General features: G+C 41.1%; 1 protein-coding gene across 2 annotated transcripts in view; it reads right to left on the bottom strand.

Annotated features, from left to right (window-relative positions):
• Positions 1-1471: 1471 nt before the first annotated feature.
• Positions 1472-27409, bottom strand: part of ahnak (AHNAK nucleoprotein) — a 33788-nt gene continuing 7850 nt past the window's right edge. Inside the window, exons 3-7 of one of the 2 annotated variants that reach the window (XM_030396692.1) lie at positions 22711-22770; positions 22453-22609; positions 22108-22325; positions 5128-21975; positions 1472-4770 (exon numbers count right to left, since the gene is read on the bottom strand). In XM_030396692.1, coding sequence (XP_030252552.1) covers positions 2407-4770; positions 5128-21975; positions 22108-22325; positions 22453-22609 — 19587 coding nt within the window. In that variant the 5' untranslated portion in view covers positions 22711-22770 and the 3' untranslated portion in view covers positions 1472-2406. Of the gene's footprint in view, positions 21976-22107; positions 22326-22452; positions 22610-22710; positions 22771-27409 lie in introns of both variants that reach the window. The other variant, XM_030396691.1, reaches the window with a different exon arrangement.

Here is a 27409-nt window from a genome sequence, read left to right as displayed (position 1 = left end):
ACACATCCACCCTGCAGCTTTAGCTTATGGGAAGACTGGCCGGCTAAGATAACTGTGCATCAGCTAAACAGTGTTTCTTTCACTGGTGGGCCGTTACTGGCAGTATTTTTATATTTTTTTAATGACTTATATTCCTGTGGTTGCCAGAATTCTTAACCATAGCGGACCAATAACAAAGTAGAAGATGACTCTTCTACCAGGCGGAAGTGTGACCAGAGAAGCGTCTACTGGTTCACGTTTCCATCGTGTTGTGCTCTTCTTGGCCAGCAGAGGGGGGTGCTCGCTTTAGCAGCCGTATATCACTGCTTCTACGTAACTCGCGGTGGTTTTAGAGAAGACTGCTGTGGACATTTGGGCCAGAAGCTAGCATGAGTCAACAGCATCACTACATACTACATACATAGGAGGAAGACTGGACAAGAAGAAGAGTGAAGGAGATGAAGTTACTTTCTTTCTTTTTTGCAAGGTAAGAATTGCCCAACTGTCAAATTCATATGCTAAACAAACAGGGGGAAGCCTATCACCATAATAACTGCTAACTACTTCCAGCTAGCATTTAGCTTATTTGTGGTGACTGTGACCTGTTTGGGAAGGAAGGCTTTTTAGATGTATTTGTACATTAAAAAATGGTAATTGTTTGTGTCTGTGTTTTGCTGTATAAATATTTTCCTTCAAATTAACTTTCTGTTCTGTGCAATACCAATATAACACACCCATTCAATAGCAACATTCATTTAATAGGATGAAATATGACAAAATTACTAATCCTGTGATACACTATTGGTAAAAGCTTTGTGAACTGGCCGATGTTCATTAGATCTGGACCTTTGTTCATTAAACAGTATTTATTATTACAATACATAGTAATTTTGTTTAAGTTCAGTCAGTTTAGGGATGGTAGAAATTTAATGCAGGAGAGTATGATATTCAGATGAGTCTAACTTTTGAGAATATACACGAGACTTGTGGAAATATATTCCAAACGGGTCCTCCTCCTCCTAACATCTTTAAGTAGACCAGATCCCACACATTTAATTTACCATTTCTCCTTCACATAGTTGCAACCCCACCGAATGACATGCTTTATGAATGCATTGTGTGTACAGTGACAAAGATAGCTGTCTTTATATGTTATTTTGTGGAGAGATGCAGTTAAGTGTTTGCTGTGTGTTTAGTGCAATGAACTGTTCAATGCATGTGTCCCTGTATCGAATGTTAGCAGTTATATCTCTGCATCAGTACAGAACAGTGTTAAAGTATAATATGTATAAAAAAATCTAATGATAATTCAAGTTGGATTAATTGGAAAATTATTTCTCATGAGTATTATTATAACAATAAGTCATAATATGATTACTGTAATGTGGAACAAACTATAGACAAAACCCAATTAATTATAATTAATGCTCATATTATGGCATGTCATATCACAAGATTAAGGGACTGATAAATAATGATTTAAGAAGCCTTATAAATTCTATAAATCTTTTTATTTACTTTTATTTGGCAGAATTCACACAAAAGAATAGACCCAAATGATCATGCTGTGTCTGCATTAACTCTTTATCAACACAGATATTTTTTGCAAACAAATTAAATCAAAAAAGTGACTGCTTATTTGTGACATTGTTATGTAGTGAAATAAAATACAGAGGATCATAAAAACAGATGAAAATGATACAGGATTAGGAAGCAAAACATTTTTACAACGAATAAAGCAAATACATATTTTTTTGTAAATGACACAGAATTTAAGGGTGAAGAATTCTGAAAAATGAACAAAAAATACTGACAGCACTTTAGAGAGTTGATGTTTCCAAACTGTGATTGTCTTTGCAATTATGTATACAACACCATCACTCTTTAGAATGTGTTATAAAGGGCCCGCTCTATGGTATGTAAATACGCTTCTGCACTTAATATATAATTTCAAAGCTTGAAAGTAAAATAATTTCATACATAAAAAATGGCAACTGTCTTTTTGTCTGGGTGGATAAACAACATTTTCCTTCAAAATAACTATTGTAACTATCTGTTCTGTGCAATAAACCCCTGGATACAAAAATACCACACCCGTTCATTAACGACATTCACTTAATAGGATGAAAAAGAACAAAATGACTAACCCTGTAATAAACTATTGGTGAAAATTTTTGAGATGGCCTATGTTCAATAAATCTGGACTATGTACATAAAACAATATTTATTATTACAATACAAATGAATCTTATTTACACTGTGAAGGGATTTTAAACAATCTCATGTACTACTGTCTGATTACTGAGTCTGAGTAAAAAACATTGAGATGACTGTCGTCTTAGATTTCAAAGAACATTTGAGGAATTTGCCTTATTAAGTTAGGGAATTTGGTTATACATGAGAGAGTTTAATTTGCCCCATAGTTAATCATTTCTTTGGTGAAACAGATAGTTCAAGTCTTGGGAACCTAAAACCACCTCTTGAACCACTGTCACTGCTGGACGATGAAGACAACCTTGATTTTTTAGAGAGGGAAACACCTGCACTTCCCTCCGCTCCTGCTCCACTGTCCTCGCCAAGTGTCACTTCATATGAGCCCTTTGACTTTGAACCAAAACCTCCAAAGGTTCCAAACTTCAACTTGCCTTTCTTTCCCTTGACCTTGCTTCCTCCTAGGTCTAATGAAATGTCACCACCCTCTGCTTCTAAGTGAGTTGAAGGAGAACTAACTGCAAGCCCCCCCTCATCACTCAGAGAAGAAGACCGATTTCTTGATTTCTTAAATAGATCCAGTGAGGCTGACTTGCCCTTAGATGACACATTTAGTCCAGCATCACCCTCTAATTCTAATTTACCACTATGTACACTTTGGTCTTTAGAGACCTTACCACCTTTTCCACTAGCACTCATTTCTACCTCTGGTCCACGAAGGTCACCTGCACTACCGCCCTTTGCTTTTGATTTGCCAAACAGTTTTGGCATCTTGACCCTTACTTTGCCTTCACCGTGCCTAAGTTCTGGACTCGGAACTTCAACATTTTGTGAACTGACTTGGCAACTTACAGATGGAGACTGTATGTTCATACCTCCACTAGCTGCAAGTTCTGAATCAACATTTCCTCCACCTTGCTGCCCTTCCAGTTGAGGCAGAGCAATACCAAATTTTGGTATCTTCATTTTGGGAAATGTTACAGTACCCTCTGGGTAATGAAGACCACCACTTGCACTGCCCCCTGAAACACCAGTGTCAAACTCTGCACCACCTTTCACATTTATTTTGGGGGCTTTAAAACCTGCAGACATGGTTGCTTCTCCTTGCCTGTTTAGATTTGCATCAATTTCAGGAGCAGATATGTTCACATTTGGCATTTTAGGAGTCTTTAATTTGACATCGGGCCCTTCCATATTAACATTTGGACTGTCAATAGAGGCGTTCAAGCCAGCAGATGGCAAATCTACATCAAATCCCTCACCTTTGACTTTTGGTGATTTGATATCTAATTCCACATCAGGAAAATGAAGCTTGCCAAAAAGAGGCTTTTTTACCTTTGTTCCTTTGACATGGATATTGGGTGTGTCTACATCCATGTTCACTGCTGGTGTTTCAATGTCAATTTCAGGTTTCTTTGCCTTTCCTTTTACTTTAGGAAGTTTAAATTTCCCCTTTTTCCCCTTGACATGTATATCAATGTCAGGGGCATCGAGACTTGCTTCAGCTTCTGGGAGACTAACGTCTGTTTTCAAACCTTTTGATCCCACACTGAACGTGGGTGTCTTAACTTTATATTCAGGACCCTCCACTTCAGAGGCTTTCATTCCAAACTTAGGCCCTTTGAACTTGGGAAATGTGACACCTGTCTTTACAGGATCAATAGACACACCTTCCATAGTGACGGTGGGTACTGCAATGTTAACATCAGTACCTTTAATATCTCCTTCCAATTTGGGCAATGATGTGTCCATCTTTCCTTTGACTTTAGGCCCTTTTACGTTGATGCCGAGATCAGGTGCTTCGAAGTCAATATTAGATTTGGGAAGGTTTATGCCCATTTTAGGCATTTCAAAACCACCCTTAGCCCCCTTGATGTCAACTCCTGGTCCTTTGATGGCAACATCAGGTGTTGTTATATCTCCCTTTATCTTTGGAGCTGACACATCCATGTCACCTTTGAGTTCAGGACTTTTAAGGTTGAAATCCACATTTGGCATGGATATTTTCGGTCCTGAGATTGTTGGCATCTTGATTTTTGGGCCCTTGATGTCGCCACTAGTACCTTTGATGTCAACATCCAATTCAGGGTCTTTGATATCAATGTCAGCTTTGGGAAGGGTTAAATCAACATCTGGACCTTCCAGTTTTTGGCTCCTGGAGCCAAATGATGGCATTTTGATTTTGGGCATTTCAAATCCACCTTTAGGCCCTTTGATACCTACATCTGGACCTTCAATGTCAATGTTAGGTGCCTTTATGTCACCTTCAATCTTTGGAACAGACAAATCCAAATCTCCTTCCAGTTTGGGACCTTTCAGATTGAAATCAATGTCTGGCATGGAAATATTTGGTCCTGTAATAGATGGCATCTTGAATTTGGGTCCTTTGATTTTACCACTTGGACTGTCAATATCTATCTTGGGTCCTTTGATGTCAACATCAGGTGCTTTTACATCAATGTCAGCTTTGGGAAGGTTTACGTCAACATCAGGACCTTCCACTTTTGGACCTTTGAAACCAAATGATGGCATTTTCATTTTAGGCATTTCAAATCCACCCTTTGGCCCTTCAACATCAATCTCTGGACCTTTGATGTCCAAATCAGGTGTTTTCACATCAATGTCAGCTCTAGGAAGGTTTGCATCAAAATCTGGGCCTTCCACTTTTGGACCTTTGAAGCCAAATGATGGCATTTTCATTTTTGGCATTTCAAATCCACCCTTAGGCCCTTTGATATTAAACTCTGGACCTTCAATGTCAACTGCAGGTGCTTTTATGTCTCCCTCAATCTTTGGAACTGACACATCCACATCTCCATCAACTTTGGGCCCTTTAAGATTGAAATCAATGTCTGGCATGGAGATTTTTGGTCCTGTGATTGTTGGCATCTTGAATTTTGGTCCTTTGATTTTACCACTTGGACTCTCTATATCAATCTCTGGACCTTTGATGTCCAAATCAGGTGTTTTCACATCACTGTCAGCTTTTGGAAGTTTTACATCAACATCTGGGCCTTCCACTTTTGGACCTTTGAAGCCAAATGATGGCATTTTCATTTTTGGCATTTCAAATCCACCCTTAGGCCCCTTGATATCAAACTCTGGACCTTCAATGTTAACTTCAGGTGCTTTTATGTCTCCTTCAATCTTTGGAACTGACACATCCACATCTCCTTCCAGTTTGGGACCCTTCAGATTGAAATCAACGTCAGGCATGGAAATCTTTGGCCCTGTGATAGTTGGCATCTTGAATTTTGGTCCTTTGATTTTACCACTTGGACTCTCAATGTCTATCCCTGGTCCCTTGATGTCCACGCCAGGTGCTTTTACATCAATGTCAGCTTTAGGAAGGTTTGCATCAAAATCTGGGCCTTCCACTTTTGGCCCTTTGAAGCCAAATGTTGGCATTTTCATTTTAGGCATTTCAAATCCACCCTTAGGCCCCTTGATATCAAACTCTGGACCTTCAATGTTAACTTCAGGTGCTTTTATGTCTCCTTCAATCTTTGGAACTGACACATCCACATCTCCTTCCAGTTTGGGACCTTTAAGCTTGAAATCAACGTCTGGCATGGATATTTTTGGTCCTGTGATTGTTGGCATGTTGAATTTGGGTCCTTTGATTTTGCCACTTGGACTCTCAAAGTCAACTTGTGGTCCTTTGATATCCATTTTAGGTTCTCTGATATCAATGTCACCTTTAGGAAGGCTGACGTCAACTTCTGGCCCATCAATTTTTGGACCTTTCATCCCAAAGGATGGCATTTTAAATTTAGGCATCTTAAATCCTCCTTTGTGGCCCTCGATATCAAGATCTGGTCCTTTAATATCAACCTTTGGAGCTTTTATGTCACCCTCAATCTTTGGAGCTGACACATCAATATCTCCCTTTACTTTGGGTCCTTTCAGACTCACATCCCATTCTGGCATCTTTAATTTGGGTCCCTTCAATTTTGCATCCGGTCCTTCAATGTCAATCTCAGGTCTTTTAAGTTCAAGGTCAGGTGCCTTCACATCAATGTTTGCTTTGGGAAGGTTTATGTCAACATCTGGACCTTCGACTTTTTTACCTTTGAAGCCAAAGGATGGCATTTTCATTTTGGGCATTTTGGGCAGTTCAAACCCACCTTTTGGACCTTCAATTTCAACCTTTGGACCCTTAATGTCAAACTCAGGTGTTTTTATATCTCCTTTAACCCTTGGAGTTGACACATCCACATCACCTTTAAGTTGAGGACCTCTGAGATTGAAATCCACGTCTGGCATGGAAAGGCTTGGTCCTGAGATAGTTGGCATCTTGAATTTAGGTCCTCTGATTTTACCACTTGGACTCTCAATGTCAATTCCTGCTCCTGTCATTTCAGCTTCAGGGGCTTTAATGTCAATTTCAGCTTTCGGGAGGCTTACATCAACATCTGGCCCTTCAACATTTGGACCTTTGACTCCAAAGGATGGTATTTTGAATTTTGGCATTTTGATTCCTCCTTTGAGGCCCTCAATGTCGACATCTGGTCCTTCAATATCAACTTTTGGAGCTTTAATGTCACCTTCAATCTTTGGAACTGACACATCCACATCTCCTTCCAGTTTGGGACCTTTAAGCTTGAAATCAACGTCTGGCATTGACATTTTTGGTCCAGAGATAGTTGGCATCTTGAATTTTGGTCCTTTGATTTTACCACTTGGGCCCTCAATGTCAAGCTCTGGTCCTTTGATGTCAACATCAGGTGATTTGATATCAATGTTTGCTTTTGGAAGGTTTACATCAACATCTGGCGCATCAATTTTTGGGCCTCTGAAGCCAAATGATGGCATTTTCATTTTGGGCATTTCAAATCCACCCTTTGGCCCTTTGATATCAAACTCTGGGCCTTCAATGTCAACTCCAGGTCCTTTCATATCCCCTTCAATGTTTGGAAGTGAAGCATCCACATCACCTTTTACTTTGGGGCCTTTCAGTTTGAAATCCATGTCGGGCATGGAAATGTTTGGTCCTGTGATTGTTGGCATGTTGAACTTTGGTCCTTTGATTTTCCCACTTTGACTCTCAATGTCTATCTCGGGTCCTTCAATGTCAACATCAGGTACTTTCACATCAATGTCAGCTTTGGGAAGGTTAACATCAACATCTGGACCATCAACTTTTGGACCTTTGAAGCCAAATGATGGCATTTTGAATTTAGGCATTTCAAATCCTCCCTTAGGCCCTTTGATATCAAACTCTGGACCTTCGATATCGACTTCAGGTCCTTTCACATCCCCTTCAATCTTTGGAAGTGAAGCATCCACATCACCTTTTACTTTGGGGCCTTTCAAGTTGAAATCAATGTCTGGCATGGAAATGTTTGGTCCTGTGATAGTTGGCATCTTGAACTTTGGTCCTTTGATTTTACCACTTGGACTCTCAAAGTCTATCTCGGGTCCTTTAATGTCAACATCAGGTACTTTCACATCAATGTCACCTTTGGGAAGGTTTACATCAACATCTGGACCTTCAACTTTTGGACCTTTGAAACCAAATGATGGCATTTTGAATTTAGGCATTTCAAATCCTCCCTTAGGCCCTTTGATATCAAACTCTGGACCTTCGATGTCGACTTCAGGTCCTTTCACATCCCCTTCGATCTTTGGAAGTGAAGCATCCACATCACCTTTTACTTTGGGGCCTTTCAAGTTGAAATCAATATCTGGCATGGAAATGTTCGGTCCTGTGATAGTTGGCATCTTGAACTTTGGTCCTTTGATTTTACCACTTGGACTCTCAATGTCTATCTCGGGTCCTTTAATGTCAACATCAGGTACTTTCACATCTATGTCAGCTTTGGGAAGGTTAACATCAACATCTGGACCTTCAACTTTTGGACCTTTGAAACCAAATGATGGCATTTTGAATTTAGGCATTTCAAATCCTCCCTTAGGCCCTTTGATATCAAACTCTGGACCTTCGATGTCGACTTCAGGTCCTTTCACATCCCCTTCAATCTTTGGAAGTGAAGCATCCACTTCACCTTTTACTCTGGGGCCTTTCAAGTTGAAATCAATGTCTGGCATGGAAATGTTTGGTCCTGTGATAGTTGGCATCTTGAACTTTGGTCCTTTAATTTTACCACTTGGACTCTCAATGTCTATCTCGGGTCCTTTAATGTCAACATCAGGTACTTTCACATCAATGTCAGCTTTGGGAAGGTTAACATCAACATCTGGACCTTCAACTTTTGGACCTTTGAAACCAAATGATGGCATTTTGAATTTAGGCATTTCAAATCCTCCCTTAGGCCCTTTGATATCAAACTCTGGACCTTCGATGTCGACTTCAGGTCCTTTCACATCCCCTTCAATCTTTGGAAGTGAAGCATCCACATCACCTTTTACTTTGGGGCCTTTCAAGTTGAAATCAATATCTGGCATGGAAATGTTCGGTCCTGTGATAGTTGGCATCTTGAACTTTGGTCCTTTGATTTTACCACTTGGACTCTCAATGTCTATCTCGGGTCCTTTAATGTCAACATCAGGTACTTTCACATCTATGTCAGTTTTGGGAAGGTTTACATCAACATCTGGACCTTCAACTTTTGGACCTTTGAAACCAAATGATGGCATTTTGAATTTAGGCATTTCAAATCCTCCCTTAGGCCCTTTGATATCAAACTCTGGACCTTCGATGTCGACTTCAGGTCCTTTCATATCCCCTTCAATCTTTGGAAGTGAAGCATCCACATCACCTTTTACTTTGGGGCCTTTCAAGTTGAAATCAATGTCTGGCATGGAAATGTTTGGTCCTGTGATAGTTGGCATCTTGAACTTTGGTCCTTTGATTTTGCCACTTGGACTCTCAATGTCTATCTCAGGTCCTTTAATGTCAACATCAGGTACCTTCACATCAATGTCAGCTTTGGGAAGGCTGACATCAACATCTGGACCTTCAACTTTTGGACCTTTAAAGCCAAATGATGGCATTTTGAATTTAGGCATTTCAAATCCTCCCTTAGGCCCTTTGATATCAAACTCTGGGCCTTCAATGTCAACTTCAGGTCCTTTCATGTCCCCTTCGATCGTTGGAAGTGAAGCATCCACATCACCTTTTACTTTGGGGCCTTTCAAGTTGAAATCAATGTCTGGCATGGAAATGTTTGGTCCTGTGATAGTTGGCATCTTGAACTTCGGTCCTTTGATTTTACCACTTGGACTCTCAATGTCTATCTCGGGTCCTTTAATGTCAACATCAGGTACTTTCACGTCAATGTCAGCTTTGGGGAGGCTGACATCAACATCTGGACCTTCCACTTTTGGACCTTTGAAGCCAAATGATGGCATTTTGAATTTAGGCATTTCAAATCCACCCTTAGGCCCTTTGATATCAAACTCTGGGCCTTCAATGTCAACTTCAGGTGCTTTCATGTCTCCCTCAATCGTTGGAAGTGAAGCATCCACATCACCTTTTAGTTTTGGGCCTTTCAAGTTGAAATCAATGTCTGGCATGGAAATGTTTGGTCCTGTGATAGTTGGCATCTTGAATTTCGGTCCTTTGATTTTACCACTTGAACTCTCAATGTCTATCTCTGGTCCTTTAATGTCAAGATCAGGTGCGTTCACATCAATATCAGCTTTGGGAAGGCTTACATCAACATCTGGACCCTCTACTTTTGGACCTTTGAAGCCAAATGATGGCATTTTGAATTTAGGCATTTCAAAACCTCCCTTTGGCCCTTTGATATCAAACTCTGGGCCTTCAATGTCAACTTCAGGTCCTTTCATATCTCCTTCAATGTTTGGAAGTGAAGCATCCACATCACCTTTTACTTTGGGGCCTTTCAGTTTGAAATCCATGTCGGGCATGGAAATGTTCGGTCCTGTGATTGTTGGCATCTTGAACTTTGGTCCTTTGATTTTACCACTTGGACTCTCAAAGTCCATCTCAGGTCCTTTAATGTCAACATCAGGTACTTTCACATCAATGTCAGCTTTGGGAAGATTTACATCAACATCTGGACCTTCCACTTTTGGACCTTTGAAGCCAAATGATGGCATTTTGAATTTAGGCATTTCAAATCCTCCCTTAGGCCCTTTGATATCAAATTCTGGACCTTCGATGTCAACTTCAGGTCCTTTCATAGCCCCTTCAATCTTCGGAAGTGAAGCATCCACATCACCTTTTAGTTTGGGGCCTTTCAAGTTGAAATCAATGTCTGGCATGGAAATGTTGGGCCCTGTGATTGTTGGCATCTTGAATTTTGGTCCTTTGATTTTACCACTTGGACTCTCAATGTCGATCCCTGATCCTTTGATGTCAACGTCAGGTACCTTCACATCAATATCAGCTCCAGGAAGGTTTACATCAACATCTGGACCTTCAACTTTTGGACCTTTGAAGCCAAATGATGGCATTTTGAATTTAGGCATTTCAAATCCACCCTTTGGCCCTTTGATATCAAACTCTGGACCTTCAATGTCAAATTCAGGTCCTTTCATATCCCCTTCAATCTTTGGAAGGGAAGCATCCACATCACCTTTTACCTTGGGGCCTTTCAGTTTGAAATCCATGTCAGGCATGGAAATGTTTGGTCCTGTGATTGTTGGCATCTTGAACTTTGGTCCTTTGATTTTACCTCCTGGACTCTCAATGTCTATCTCAGGTCCTTTAATGTCAACGTCAGGTACTTTCACATCAATGTCAGCTTTGGGAAGGCTTACATCAACATCTGGACCTTCCACTTTTGGACCTTTGAAGCCAAATGAAGGCATTTTGAATTTAGGCATTTCAAATCCACCCTTTGGCCCTTCAATATCCATCTCTGGACCTTTGATGTCAACGTCAGGTACTTTCACATCAATGTCAGCTTTGGGAAGGCTTACATCAACATCTGGACCTTCCACTTTTGGACCTTTGAAGCCAAATGATGGCATTTTCATTTTAGGCATTTCAAATCCACCTTTAGGTCCTTTGATATTAAACTCTGGGCCTTCGATGTCAACTTCAGGTCCTTTCAAATCCCCTTCAATCTTTGGAAGTGAAGCACCCATGTCTCCTTCCAGTTTGGGACCCTTCAGATTGAAATCAATGTCTGGCATGGAAATCTTTGGCCCTGTGATAGTTGGCATCTTGAATTTTGGACCTTTAATTTTACCACTTGGACTCTCAATGTCTATCTCAGGTCCTTTAATGTCAACGTCAGATACTTTCACATCAATGTCAGCTTTGGGAAGGCTTACATCAACATCGGGACCTTCCACCTTTGGTCCTTTGAAGCCAAATGATGGCATTTTCATTTTAGGCATTTCAAATCCACCTTTAGGCCCTTTGATATCAAACTCTGGACCTTCGATGTCAACTTGAGGTGCTTTTATGCCTCCTTCAATATTTGGAACTGACACATCCACATCTCCTTCCACTTTAGGACCCTTCAGATGGAAATCAACATCTGGCATGGAAATCTTTGGCCCTGTGATCGTTGGCATCTTGAATTTTGGTCCTTTGATTTTACCACTTGGACTATCAATGTCTATTCCTGGTCCTTTGATGTCAACGTGAGGTACTTTCACATCAATGTCAGCTTTAGGAAGGTTTACATCAACATCTGGACCTTCCACTTTCGGACCTTTGAAGCCAAATGATGGCATTTTGAATTTAGGCATTTCAAATCCACCCTTTGGCCCTTCAATATCAATCTCTGGACCTTTAATGTCAACGTCAGGTACTTTCACATCAATGTCAGCTTTGGGAAGGTTTACATCAACATCTGGACCTTCAACTTTTGGACCTTTAAAGCCAAATGATGGCATTTTGAATTTAGGCATTTCAAATCCACCCTTTGGCCCTTCGATATCAATCTCTGGACCCTTAATGTCAACGTCAGGTACTTTCATATCGATGTCAGCTTTGGGAAGGTTTACGTCAACATCTGGACCTTCCACTTTTGGACCTTTGAAGCCAAATGATGGCATTTTCATTTTAGGCATTTCAAATCCACCCTTGGGTCCTTTGATATCGAACTCTGGACCTTCGATGTCAACTTCAGGTGCTTTTATGCCTCCTTCAATCTTTGGAACTGACACATCCATATCTCCTTCCAGTTTGGGACCCTTCAGATTGAAATCAACATCTGGCATGGAAATCTTTGGCCCTGTTATAGTTGGCATCTTGAATTTTGGTCCTTTGATTTTACCACTTGGACTCTCAATGTCTATCTCGGGTCCTTTAATGTCAACGTCAGGTACTTTCATATCAATGTCACCTTTGGGAAGGCTTACATCAACATCTGGACCTTCCACTTTTGGACCTTTGAAGCCAAATGATGGCATTTTCATTTTAGGCATTTCAAATCCACCCTTAGGCCCTTTGATATCAAACTCTGGACCTTCAATGTCAACTTCAGGTGCTTTTATGTCTCCTTTAATCTTTGGAACAGACACATCCACATCTCCTTCCAGTTTGGGACCTTTCAGATTGAAATCAATGTCTGGCATGGAAATCTTCGGCCCTGTGATAGTTGGCATCTTGAATTTTGGTCCTTTGATTTTACCACTTGGACTGTCAATGTCCATCCCTGTTCCTTTGATGTCAACGTCAGGTACTTTCACATCAATGTCAGCTTTGGGAAGTTTGACATCAACATCTGGACCTTCCACTTTTGGACCTTTGAAGCCAAATGTTGGCATTTTGATTTTAGGCATTTCAAATCCACCCTCAGGCCCTTTGACATCAAGCTCTGGGCCTTCAATATTGATTTCAGGTGCTTTTATGTCTCCTTCTATCTTTGGAACTGACACATCCACATCTCCTTTCAGTTTGGGGCCTTTCACATTGAAGTCAACGTCTGGCATGGAAATCTTTGGTCCAGAGATTGTCGGCATTTTGAGTTTTGGTCCTTTGATTTTACCACTTGGACTCTCAATATCAATCTCTGGTCCCTTGATGTCAATATCAGGTGTTTTTACATCCACGTTTGCTTTGGGAAGGTTTATATCAACATCTGGAATTTCACCCTTTGGGCCTTTGAAACCAAATTTTGGCATCTTGAATTTGGATCCCTTGACTTTTGGACCAGTCAGTCCAAGGTCAAGATCAAGACCTTCAGTGCTACCACTTATCCCTTTGATGCTAACATCCCCTTTCCCCACTTTCACATCAGTTTCTGGAGCCTTTATCTTTGGACCCTTGAATCCAAACTTTGGCATTTTGAATTTAGTTTTCTTCGTGCCAATTTCTGGAACATCAATTGTAACATCTGGCCCCTCTATATCAGCTTTTGGTAACTGAACATCCCCCTTCAAATCACCCTTCACTCTTGGCCCCTTCAGATTGACGTCAACGTCTGGCAATGATATTTTTGGACCTGATATTGATGGCACCTTAATTTTTGGTCCTTTGATTTTTGCATCTGGCCCTTCAACATCAATATCAGGCACTTTAATGTCAACATCAGGGGCTTTGACATCAAGGTTTGCTTTCGGAAAGTTGACATCAACATCTGGGCCTTCCACTTTTGGACCTTTGAATCCAAATGTTGGCATTTTGATTTTAGGCATGTCAAATCCACCCTTAGGCCCCTTGATATCAAATTCTGGACCTTCGATGTTCACTTCAGGTGCTTTGATCTCACCTTCAATCTTTGGAACTGACACATCCACATCTCCTTCCAGTTTGGGACCTTTAAGATTGAAATCAACATCTGGCATGGAAATTTTTGGCCCTGTGATGGATGGCATCTTGAATTTTGGTCCTTTGATTTTACCACTTGGACTCTCAATGTCGATCCCTGGTCCTTTGATGTCAACGTCAGGTACTTTCACATCAATGTCAGCTTTGGGAAGGTTTACGTCAACATCTGGGCCTTCCACTTTTGGACCTTTGAAGCCGAATGTTGGCATTTTGATTTTAGGCATTTCAAATCCACCCTTAGGCCCCTTGATATCAAACTCCGGACCTTCAATGTCAACATTAGGTGCTTTGATGTCTCGTTCAATCTTTGGAAGTGACACGTCCACATCGCCTTCAAGTTTGGGACCCTTCAGATTGAAATCAACGTCTGGCATGGAAATCTTTGGCCCTGAGATAGTTGGCATCTTGAATTTTGGTCCTTTGATTTTACCACTTGGACTCTCAATGTCTATTCCTGGTCCTTTGATGTCAACATCAGGTACTTTCACATCAATATCAGCTTTAGGAAGGTTTACATCGACATCTGGACCTTCCACTTTGGGACCTTTGAAGCCAAATGATGGCATTTTGATTTTAGGCATTTCAAATCCACCCTTGGGTCCTTTGATATCGAACTCTGGACCTTCGATGTCGACTTCAGGTGCTTTTATGCCTCCTTCAATTTTTGGAACTGACACATCCACATCTCCTTCTAGTTTGGGACTCTTCAGATTGAAATCAACATCTGGCATGGAAATCTTTGGCCCTGTTATAGTTGGCATCTTGAATTTTGGTCCTTTGATTTTACCACTTGGACTCTCAATGTCTATCTCGGGTCCTTTAATGTCAACGTCAGGTACTTTCACATCAATGTCAGCTTTGGGAAGGCTTACATTAACATCTGGACCTTCCACTTTTGGACCTTTGAAGCCAAATGATGGCATTTTCATTTTAGGCATTTCAAATCCACCCTTAGGCCCTTTGATATCAAACTCTGGGCCTTCGATGTCAACTTCAGGTGCTTTTATGTCTCCTTTAATCTTTGGAACGGTCACATCTACATCTCCTTCCAGTTTGGGACCTTTCAGATTGAAATCAATGTCTGGCATGGAAATCTTTGGCCCTGTGATAGTTGGCATCTTGAATTTTGGTCCTTTGATTTTACCGCTTGGACTCTCAATGTCTATCCCTGTTCCTTTGATGTCAACGTCAGGTACGTTCACATCAATGTCAGCTTTGGGGAGTTTGACATCAACATCTGGACCTTCCACTTTTGGACCTTTGAAGCCAAATGACGGCATTTTCATTTTAGGCATTTCAAATCCACCTTTGGGTCCCTTGATATCGAACTCTGGACCTTCGATGTCAACTTCAGGTGCTTTTATGCCTCCTTCAATCTTTGGAACTGACACATCCATATCTCCTTCCAGTTTGGCACCCTTCAGATTGAAATCAACGTCTGGCATGGAAATTTTTGGTCCTGTGATCGTTGGCATCTTGAATTTTGATCCTTTGATTTTACCACTTGGACTCTCAATGTCTATCTCAGGTCCTTTAATGTCAACGTCAGGTACTTTCACATCAATGTCACCTTTGGGAAGGTTAACATCAACATCTGGACCTTCCAATTTTGGACCTTTGAAGCCAAATGATGGCATTTTCATTTTTGGCATTTTAAATCCTCCTTTGTGGCCCTCAATATCAACATCTGGTCCTTCAATGTCCACATCAATAGCTTTCACATCTCCTTCAATCTTTGGAAGTGAAGCATCCACATCACCTTTTACTTTTGGGCCTTTCAGCTTGAAATCCATGTCAGGCATGGAAACGTTTGGTCCTGTGATAGTTGGCATTGTGAATTTTGGTCCTTTGATTTTACCACTTGGACCCTCAATGTCTATCTCGGGTCCTTTGATGTCAACATCAGGTAGTTTCACATCAACGTCAGTTTTGGGAAGTTTTACATCAACATCTGGACCTTCCACTTTTGGACCTTTGAAGCCAAATGACGGCATTTTGATTTTAGGCATTTCGAATCCACCCTTAGGTCCTTTGATATCGAACTCTGAACCTTCGATGTCAACTTCCGGTCCTTTCAGATCCCCTTCAATCTTCGGAAGCGAAGCATCCACATCACATTTCACTTTGGGGCCTTTCAGTTTGAAATCCATGTCTGGCATGGAAATGTTTGGTCCTGTGATAGTTGGCATCTTGAACTTCGGTCCTTTGATTTTACCACTTGGACCCTCAATGTCAACCTCGGGACCTTTGATGTCAACATCAGGTGCTTTAATATCAATGTTTGCTTCAGGAAGGTTTACATCAACATCTGCACCTTCCATTTTTGGGCCTTTGAAACCAAATGTTGGCATTTTCATTTTTGGCATTTTAAATCCTCCTTTGTGGCCATCAATGTCAACATCTGGTCCTTCAATATCCACATCAATAGCTTTCACATCTCCTTCAATCTTTGGAAATGAAGCATCCACATCACCTTTTACTTTGGGGCCTTTCAGCTTGAAATCCATTTCTGGCATGGAAATGTTTGGTGCTGTGACAGTTGGCATCTTGAATTTTGGTCCTTTGATTTTACCACTTGGACCCTCAATGTCAACCTCGGGAACTTTGATGTCAACATCGGGTGCTTTAGTATCAATGTTTGCTTCGGGAAGGTTTACATCAACATCTGCACCTTCCATTTTCGGGCCTTTGAAACCAAATGTTGGCATTTTCATTTTTGGCATTTTAAATCCTCCTTTGTGGCCATCAATGTCAACATCTGGTCCTTCAATATCCATATCAATAGCTTTCACATCTCCTTCAATCTTTGGAAGTGAAGCGTCCACATCACCTTTTACTTTGGGTCCTTTCAGCTTGAAATCCATTTCTGGCATTGAAAGGTTTGGTGCTGTGACAGTTGGCATCTTGAATTTTGGTCCTTTGATTTTACCACTTGGACCCTCAATGTCAACCTCGGGACCTTTGATGTCAACATCAGGTGCTTTAACATCAATGTTTGCTTCTGTAAGGTTTACATCAACACCTGCACCTTCCACTTTTGGGCCTTTGAAGCCAAATGTTGGCATTTTCATTTTTGGCATTTTGAATCCTCCTTTGTGGCCATCAATGTTTACATCCGGTCCTTCAATATCCACATCAATAGCTTTCACATCTCCTTCAATCTTTGGAAGTGAAGCATCCACATCACCTTTGACTTTGGGGCCTTTCAGCTTGAAATCCATTTCTGGCATAGAAATGTTTGGTGCTGTGATAGTTGGCATTGTGAATTTTGGTCCTTTGATTTTACCACTTGGACCCTCAATGTCAACCTCGGGACCTTTGATGTCAACATCAGGTGCTTTAATGTCAATGTTTGCTTCCGGAAGGTTTACATCAACATCTGCACCTTCCACTTTCGGGCCTTTGAAACCAAATGTTGGCATTTTCATTTTTGGCATTTTAAATCCTCCTTTGTGGCCATCAATGTTAACATCTGGTCCTTCAATATCCACATCAATAGCTTTCACATCTCCTTCAATCTTTGGAAGTGAAGCATCCACATCACCTTTGACTTTGGGGCCTTTCAGCTTGAAATCCATTTCTGGCATGGAAATGTTTGGTGCTGTGACAGTTGGCATTGTGAATTTTGGTCCTTTGATCTTACCACTTGGACCCTCAATGTTAACCTCGGGACCTTTGATGTCAACACCAGATGCTTTAACATCAATGTTTGCTTCCGGAAGGTTTACATCAACATCTGGACCTTCCACTTTTGGTCCTTTGAAACCAAATGTTGGCATTTTCATTTTTGGCATTTTGAATCCTCCTTTGTGGCCCTCAATGTTAACATCTGGTCCTTCAATATCCACATCAATAGCTTTCACATCTCCTTCAATCTTTGGAAGTGAAGCATCCACATCACCTTTGACTTTGGGGCCTTTCAGCTTGAAATCCATGTCTGGCATGGAAATGTTTGGTGCTGTGATATTTGGCATTGTGAATTTTGGTCCTTTGATTTTACCACTTGGACCCTCAATGTCAACCTCGGGACCTTTGATGTCAACATCAGGTGCTTTCACATCAATGTTTGCTTCTGGAAGGTTTACATCAACATCTGCACCTTCCACTTTTGAGCCCTTGAAGCCAAATGTTGGCATTTTCATTTTTGGCATTTTAAATCCTCCTTTATGGCCCTCAATGTCAACATCTGGTCCTTCAATATCCACATCAATAGCTTTCACATCACCTTCAATCTTTGGAAGTGCAGCATCCACATCACCTTTGACTTTTGGGCCTTTCAGCTTGAAGTCCATGTCTGGCATGGAAATGTTTGGTGCAGTAATAGTTGGCATCTTGAATTTTGGTCCTTTGATTTTACCACTTGGACCCTCAATGTCAACCTCGGGACCTTTGATGTCAACATCAGGAGCTTTAATATCAATGTTTCCTTTGGGAAGTTTTACATCAACATCCGGACCTTCCACTTTTGGACCTTTGAAACCAAGTGATGGCATTTTCATTTTTGGCATTTCAAATCCAGCTTTTGGCCCTTCAATGTCAACATCAGGTGCTTTCACATCAATGTTTGCTTCCGGAAGGTTTACATCAACATCTGCACCTTCCAATTTTGGGCCTTTGAAGCCAAATGTTGGCATTTTCATTTTTGGCATTTTAAATCCTCCTTTTTGGCCATCAATGTCAACATCTGGTCCTTCAATATCCACACCAATAGCTTTCACATCTCCTTCAATCTTTGGAAGTGAAGCGTCCATATCACCTTTGACTTTGGGGCCTCTGAGCTTGAAATCCATTTCTGGCATTGAAATGTTTGGTGCTGTGATGGTTGGCATTGTGAATTTTGGTCCTTTGATTTTACCACTTGGACCCTCAATATCTATCTCGGGACCTTTGATGTCAACATCAGGTGCTTTCACATCAATGTTTGCTTCAGGAAGGTTTACATCAACATCTTTACCTTCCACTTTTGAGCCTTTGATGCCAAATGTTGGCATTTTCATTTTTGGCAATTTAAATCCTCCTTTGTGGCCCTCAATGTCAACATCTGGTCCTTCAATATCCACATCAATAGCTTTCACATCTCCTTCAATCTTTGGAAGTGAAGCGTCCACATCACCTTTCCCTTTGGGGCCTTTCAGCTTGAAATCCATTTCTGGCATGGAAATGTTTGGTGCTGTGATAGTTGGCATTGTGAACTTTTGTCCTTTGATTTTACCACTTGGACCCTCAATGTCAACCTCGGGACCTTTGATGTCAACATTAGGTGTTTTAACATCAATGTTTGCTTCAGGAAGGTTTACATCAACATCTGCACCTTCCACTTTTGGGCCTTTGAAGCCTATTGTTGGCATTTTCATTTTTGGCATTTTAAATCCTCCTTTGTGGCCCTCAATGTCAACATCTGGTCCTTCAATATCCACATCAATAGCTTTAACATCTCCTTCAATCTTTGGTAGTGAAGCATCCACGTCACCTTTTACTTGTGGGCCTTTCAGCTTGATGTCTAAATCTGGCATCTTTGGTCCTTTTATGGTTGGTATCCTGAATTCTGGTCCTTTGAGTTTTGCATCTGGGCCTGCAATGCCAGTCTCTGGAGATTTAATGCCAATTTTAGGTGCTTTCACATCAATATTTGCTTTGGGAAGGTTTATGTCAACATCAGCACCCTCCAACTTTGTACTTTTAATGTTCGATGACGGCATTGCAAATCCACCCTTATGCCCTTTAATGTCGAGTTCAGGTGGTATAATGTCTCCTTCAATCGTTGGTGCCGATACATCCACATCACCTTTGAGTTTGGTTCCTCTCAGATTTAAGTCCACTTGTGGAATGGAGATCTTTGTTCCAGAAATTATTGGTATGCTCATTTTGGTTCCTTTGAGCTTCGCATCTGGTCCTTCAATGCCAATCTCTGGTCCTTTAATGTCAACATCAGGTGCTTTCACATCAATGTTAGCTTCTGGAAGGTTAGTTTCAACATCTGGACCTTCCACTTTTGGGCCTTTGAAGCCAAATGTTGGCATTTTGATTTTTGGCATTTTAAATCCTCCTTTGTAGCCCTCAGTGTCAACATCTGGTCCTCCAATCTCCACATCAGGAGCTTTAATATCCCCTTCTATCTTCGGAAGTGAAACATCTACATCTCCCTCCAGTTTAGGACCTTTAATTTTAATGTCTACATTTGGTATTTTTTGTCCTTTCATGGATGATATCTTGACTTTGGGTCCCTGATTGTTTGTATCGGGGCCTTCAATGTCAATCGCTGGAGTTAGTTTAACACCAGGCGCTTTCACATCAATGTTACCTTTTTGAAGCTGAATATTACCATCAGGACCCTCCAGTTTTTGTCCTTTGATGTCAAATGTTGGCATTGTGATTTTAGACATTTTAAGTCCACCTTCAGTGTCAACCTCTGGGCATTCGATTTGAACTCCTGATTTTGTTGTGTGGCCCCCAATCTTTGGGACTGACACATCCACATCTCCCTTTACTGCTTTTCCTTTCAGACTGATATTCCCTTTCAGTCCTTCAATTTTTAGATCAGAGCCCCCACCACCAGTTCCTGGTGCTTCAATGTCAACCCCAGGACCTTTTACATCAACGTTTGCTCCTTTGGCCCCAAATGGTGTTGTCTTTATCAAGGCCGTTTTGAAATCCCCTTGTTTCCCCTCAATGTTTATAGTTGGACCCTTAATGTCTATTTTGGGTGCTTTTATTTTCCCCTCAGTCTTTGGCACTGTTACATTAAGATCTCCCTCTACCTTAGAACTACTCAGGCTTACATCTGTATCTGGCCCCATTTTCACATGAGACACCTCCATTTTGTATTTGCTGTCACTCTTAGGTGCTTTGATTTTAATGCTAGAGTTGATTTCAGGTGCTGTGTAGTCACTGGCAGCTTCTGGAAGTATAACATTGGGCACAGGCCCTTCAGTGTTAACATTAGGACCTCTGATCTGTATAGCTGTCCCTTTGATGTCTAGCTCTGGTTTTTGCACCTCCTTATTTGCATCACCAATGAGTTTAACTTCAACACTAGTTCCCTCTTTCTTGATTCCTTTCATTCCACCTGAAGGCATCTGGATTGTTGACATTTTTATACCACTCACAGTGCCCCCAGTTTCATAGCCTGGAACTTCACTGTCTGTTCCAAATGCCTTTATTCCTCCCTTTGTGCTTCGCAGGTTGACATCAACCTCACCCCTCAACTTCGAACCTGTAAGATCGACATCCGCATCTGCCATTGAAATCTTCCCTGGTGCTGAGGAATATCCTGACGTAACATGGCCTATTGTTATTGCAGATCCTTCTATCCTGCTGCCTCTCAATTCTGTATCAATATCTCTGGAACCTCCACTAAATCTGACATTACGAATATCAGTACTTCCTGATCCCTTTCCCTGCAGGAGACTGATGTCACTTTCCTTCAACTTTGTCCTCTCACCTAAACTGGTGTCAACACTTCCCTCCATAGATAGACCAATTGACCCTCCGTTCTCATCAGATGAAGTTACTTCCGCAGCATGCAACCCTCCTATTGTAATATGTCTACTACCAGTGTTTGTGCTGTCACTTAGTGTCATGGTTTTTCCTGACATCTGAATGCTTCTGTCTCCTTGCTCTCCACTCCCTCCTGAGATCTGAAAGCCACCATGGTCTGTACCCCCAAAGTTAGCCCCTTTGAATTTGAGACCTGTAACTCTTTCTCTACCCCCCTCTCTTGTAACTGTTGTAGTCTGAACTCCCCCGCCAGCCAAGCGTGTCTCTGTTGAGCTAACTTGTGGCCCAGTGTAAGAGACATTGCTTGCCTCAAAAACTCCCTCTTCTGCTCCCACTTTACCTGATGGGCTGCCATGGGAGATTCTGATATGAGAAGAGCCATCTCCAGATTCGTGCCTTAGTCCCTTGAATTCTGGGCTTGAAAGTTCAAGTTGCTCACTTATGCCACCTGGCATATCCACAGTGTAAGTAGTGATGCGGCGGGTGATGGTAGTAATCGTGCTGCCGTCGCTGCTTGTGCTGCTATGCCGCTCTGTGCGAACATCTACTCCCTCTGCAAGGTCTTCAGACTTCAGCCTTGGTTTAATCTTTTTTGTGTATATTCTCTTGTAGTCTTCATCATCTCCACTCTGTTGATAGAAAAACACAGGAGGGCATTTAACATGGAAATTATATTATGCCATGGTTTTTTTATTATTATTATTTTTTCAGGAGCTTCCCCACAAACAAATCATTGATCATATAATTTAAAAAAAACTTACAAGGATAATGTCCGGACTGGAACCTCCAAACCGGGTCTTCCCTTCCCATGTCAGGGTCCCTATTGGTGAACGACATGGTGTGCTCAGGGGTGAGCAACAAGGGGATTTGTTTTGTAGTTTCAGTCCAACCTTGTGGCGGTTCAGTGTCTTCAGTAGCTCAGCTGTCTCTTCTGAGGTCATGTTGTCGAAGTAGACAGTGGCGCCCACTATCTGGTCACCTAAGAATTAAGTAGAGACAGCAGCACAAAAAAAGTATGTTAAGAATGCACAGGATTAGTCTACATCCAGGTGAAACCAATATTAAATCGCACTGGAAGATTTGTGGAAAAAATCCAACCTATATACCTTCGTATACTTTTCCAGACCGTGCTGCAGGTGACTCTCCTTTCACCTCCTTAACAAAGATCTCTCCTGCAGTTGTCTGCTCAATGGTCAGGCCAGTTTTGTCTGGACCCTCCCAGTCTTGAAAGAGCACCTCCCTAGTTTCCTCCTCTTCAGCCATCTGTAAACATATCCATACAAATAATTGGTTTAAGAGAAAGAAAAAAAGGCACTAATATGCAAGGAAGTGCAAGGGATTTATTTAGTTTAACTTTAAAATACCTTGTTTTTCGCTGTCCTCTATTAAAGCCCTGGTGCGATGGAAACTCTATCTTGGTTTTCCTGCATGAAGAAAAGTTAATTATCGCTATTGAGAAATAATCATGATCAACAATGCATCACGTTAGTCTACACAAAATGTAATTTTTCACCCTAAATACAAATCCTATGTTTCATTTAGTAAACATACCACCCCCTCTCTGAAATGGGATCTGGCTTGTAGACTCAATGGTGAACACTAGGTGGTGTTAAACCCCTTTCAGACATCACAGCCTCTAACCCCCCGAAACAACTCCCTCCTGGGTGATCTGTGTTTTGGAAATTTGGTTGGAGTCAGACCACACCCTGCCTTGAGGCAAGTAGCCGAATCCTGTGTGTACACCCGAGCTCCAAAGTCAATAGAGAGAACAATGATGGTTAAAGCTTTGTAAGGCCTTACCCTATGAAAACACACACAGAACTGCAAAAAATGCACAGTAACACATAAATCAAAATGTTAGCGCAGGCCCTCTCTTTATAACACAGATTCATACCCACAAACAGTAGTACTGAAACAAGTATGTTCGTAGATGCTCATACACACAATGCAAATCAAACTTCTTATTTGGTTTATTTATGATAGCTACATATCAGTTTCAATCAAAGTTTACCATACACAGTATTTGTTGTAATCCTATTCATGACCACCGTTGCCTTACAAAACTGATGACCTATAAGGTGCAATCATCAATACAAAAGCACATATCATGTAATTTATTGGCTGTGGCCATTAGACTTCTAAACTACTAGATATTACTGGCCATAATGCAAATTTGCTTTCAGTAAGAAAACAATGATGAAACAGTTCACTATATTTTTCTATCAGTGCATATTGGGCCAATTTACAGGCATGTGTAGTATTTTTTTTATTCATTTGCAACCATCACAAAGATAATAAGATTTGTTTACATCATTCTCAGACCTGCCTCTTCAAATATGCTGACTACTTCTCCCCACTCTCCTCCTTGAAACAGACAACCCATTGTTTCATTAATACCAAACTCTCTACAACCCACACACTCAATTACACAACACAGTCTGAGCCATGTGTCAAAGTGACATGTTTCCCTTGAATACACACACATAAGGAGCAATGTGGTGTTCAAAGTCTTGCTCAAAGGTACTTTGCATGTACTTTAAGACACATGGACCATAACATCAACCTTGACATTAACAGACAACGATATAGCACAGAGATTAACAGACTACCATTTCTACCACCTAAACTACAGCCATCCAGCCATTTAATAGTTCAATTCATTAATCAACAATTCAGTTTCTAAAGCTCCTGCCGACTAAAGAGAATCTAGACATTAGTGGAACTATTTGAAAATTCAGTATGCTATCCAAAACAGCACAGATTGCTTTTGTAAATCGTTTCCTTTACAAAGGCAAGGTAAGTCTGTGTGCTGTGTTTTCATCCGCTTTAGCATTTGATTTGATCAAAGTGCAACCAGTCATTACTTGATAGTACAGCATTTATTTTTCTTTCTTTTTTATAGATATTGCACTGGGACAAAGCTGTATGAGCACAGTCATTTCAATGAAAGCCATTCTGCTGTTGCCTGGTTCAGCTTACCACATCAAACTGTGCAGTCATTCGGTAGGTTTCAGCAAATTGTGTATTTGTCTGTAAATAGCCAGTATAAATGGCAAAAGCTTATCCACGGGATGGCACAAAGAAACAGGATATGAGTCATAGTGGTGACTGGTTGCCTGTGTTTTTATGTGGACCAGAGACCAGGATGGATTGTAGGATTTAAACTAGCTGCATCACTACCTATTCAGAGCATTACAAGATACAACTTCATGTTTGTCAGTGAAGACGTTGTAGGTGAGGTTGGGGGTCTCTCTTGGTACTGAGATAGCAAGACCAGGACCATTAATTAAGGTAATGACATGTGGTCAGATTGCTGGGATGATGCTGGGATGATGACCATTTAATTCACGTACTTGAAAATATAATAAGATATGACAGCTCATGAGAATTAGACCCAGCTAGTCGCTAACAAGTTTTTTGGGAGAAGAATGCATTATTAGGATTGTAATTGTAAAGCTGGATCAGAAAACATTAGCTTAAGGACTGAATAAAGAGTTTCTTGTGGAAGAAAATCTATGAGAATAAAAACTTCATATGATTAATTATCCAGGATTTACATTTCTCACATTTTTCTAAATTATCAGCAAGAATATGGTCAATCTGAGAAATAATGACTAAAAAACACACATTTTCCATTGCACCACTGTAAATAACATAATTACACCAGTATACCACGGATCCCTTCCCTATTCTCTTCAGCTGCCACGCTGTTCTGCAAGATAACAAGCTGCTGGTGCAAAGATAAAGAAACAGCTGTTTCAACGGGGTCTATTAACAAGCATCACTTGGTCAACGGCCATCTGCCACTCTTGCCACACTGCCAATATACAGTATTTTGAACAAATGAGAAGTTTAGAAGAAGACGCAATAAACAGAACGTTTGGAATGCTAAAGTGTTTTTGCAAACTGGTCTTTCTAGTTTGCTGGACTCGATCCAAGGACACTCTGCAGACCATATACCAATCAGCGCAAGTCAATAAATAGATTGGTCCTGCTTAATTGGGAATACGGGAAAATACTTGCAATGCTTTGAGGTAATATAAAGCTCTCTCTCTAAAAAAGCCTTTCGCAGAATCTTAGAACTAAATAACAAGGGCCAGGGCCACTGAGAGTGATAATACCAGAGATACAGATGGTGTTTATGCCAAAGATGACGCCAACCACTTGCAGGAATCTACAACCTTATACCCCGCTCACTCTCTTTCCTCCCCGCCATTCTATCTTATTGTCTCTGTCAGTGTGACTTTACTGAAGCAAGTAACATGAATCTATCAAGACCTCAAGCCTCACAGTACTAGCAACATTATATGCATCAAACACAGTTGAAATGTGTGAGTATGGAGGGGTCAAACAAGGCAGTTTACCCAATTAACTCATGTAGATCAAATACCACATAGGTCAACTGACACCACCCGTTACAATTTCTCAAACGGATCCCTCTGATCCCAGCCTGAGAGAACAACATAAGAATTTCTATTTTTCCCCCACGGGCCAGAATGCAGCTAATTTTACCATTCCATCTCCCCCTTTCATTCAGTTTATGAATACAGACAAAAATAGCTGACAAACTTGCGTGTAACTTGTAATGTTTGAGAGAGGGACAGGGAATTAAAAGCATTTGAAATCTCAAATAAAGCACATAATATTGTTGGCTGTATTAAGATTCAGAAACAAAGGCAAGAAAAAACAATTTTCCTATTAATTTCTCTATCTCTCAACCAAACAGATAACTTTAGGACTGTACTGTCTCACATTCTTTCTTTCCTCTCCTATGCATTTATCTATTTACACACAAAATTACCTTTCATATTCAAACCTATTTTCCTCCTCTCACATTTTACAATTGCTCTGGGGCTCTCCATGATTGAGAGTGAACTATCTGAGATGTCCTTGTTCTCACAACCTTGACATATTTCTGGCAGCAAGCTGCAGGGAGGAGCTGAGGCTCACAGCAATATAGGAGGGAAGGAGGGTACTGGGAGAGAGAGGGAGGGAGATGGAGAGAAGAGGAAATGGTAACAAAACAAAAATGTAAGTGAGCGTGATAGTCAGTGAGAAAGGGAGAGGAATGGTTGTGAAACTGCTCAGTGGAATGTTAGCCTATGAGGTAACAGAAGGAGGGGGAAGAAAACAGACAAGTAGAAATGAAAATACAGGGCTATCACAGAATACTCTACTCAGCAGCAACATTTACAGACTACACTCTTACTGTCTTCATTCTTCATGAAACTCAATCTTAAATTTAACTCCACCTACTTTAGAATGTGCACTGACAGTATAACCTTCTTTTGGAAATAGAGCACAGAAGTACAATTAACTTTATCACATCATATGATTTGATATGGATTTTTGTTGTAAACAGATGCTAAATAAGTGAGCCTCTGTTCTTGGGATCATAAGACAGGAAGGCACTCTGTGACTCAAAGCGATGAGGCAACCTGGCAATCAACCACTTCTCTATTCTTTCCCTTTCATTTTTCCTGAAATGCCCGAGGGTGACATTCCTGATGTCACATTAATATTGCTTTGTGATATCATCAAAAGTATATTAGAAGAACATGCAAATGTGTTTTTTAGAGGAGGAGTTAATGGGAACGGTGGAGGCAAAAGGAGACAGATGAGCTTGTTTATCTATCATGTTTTATTACGGTCTGGTATGTGAAAGGGGGAATGTGAGGACAGCCAGCCAGACAAAAGCTTCTGTTAGCTAGAGTGCTGCAACCACAGATCATTTCTGGATACGCCTCCAGTGGCTTGCCATTGGCCTGCATACACTTTTGGGTATGGTGTTGCTTCTTTTGCAAGCTTTCCCTCCAACTCCTCAGGAATACAACCATCCACAGCTGCAGACTGCAGACAGTTAAAACAGCACAAGCTTGGCAGGCTTTTGACAGGGCTGCTTCATAAGAAGGGGAAAGGGGTTCGAGCGGAACAGGTGGTGCCTGGGGGGGGGTGGAGGGGTACAAAGAGGAGGTGCAGGGAGCAGAAGCAGCCGAGTGTCGGGTTTCCACAAGGCAGGCCTTTCACAGCTGAATGGCAGTGGCATGACCTTCCAGGTTCAAA

Source organism: Sparus aurata, chromosome 18, assembly GCF_900880675.1.
Source record: "Sparus aurata chromosome 18, fSpaAur1.1, whole genome shotgun sequence".
Lineage (NCBI taxonomy): Eukaryota > Metazoa > Chordata > Actinopteri > Spariformes > Sparidae > Sparus > Sparus aurata.
The sequence above is the reverse complement of the archived record's forward strand: the minus strand, read 5'-3'. Positions and strand labels throughout refer to the sequence as shown.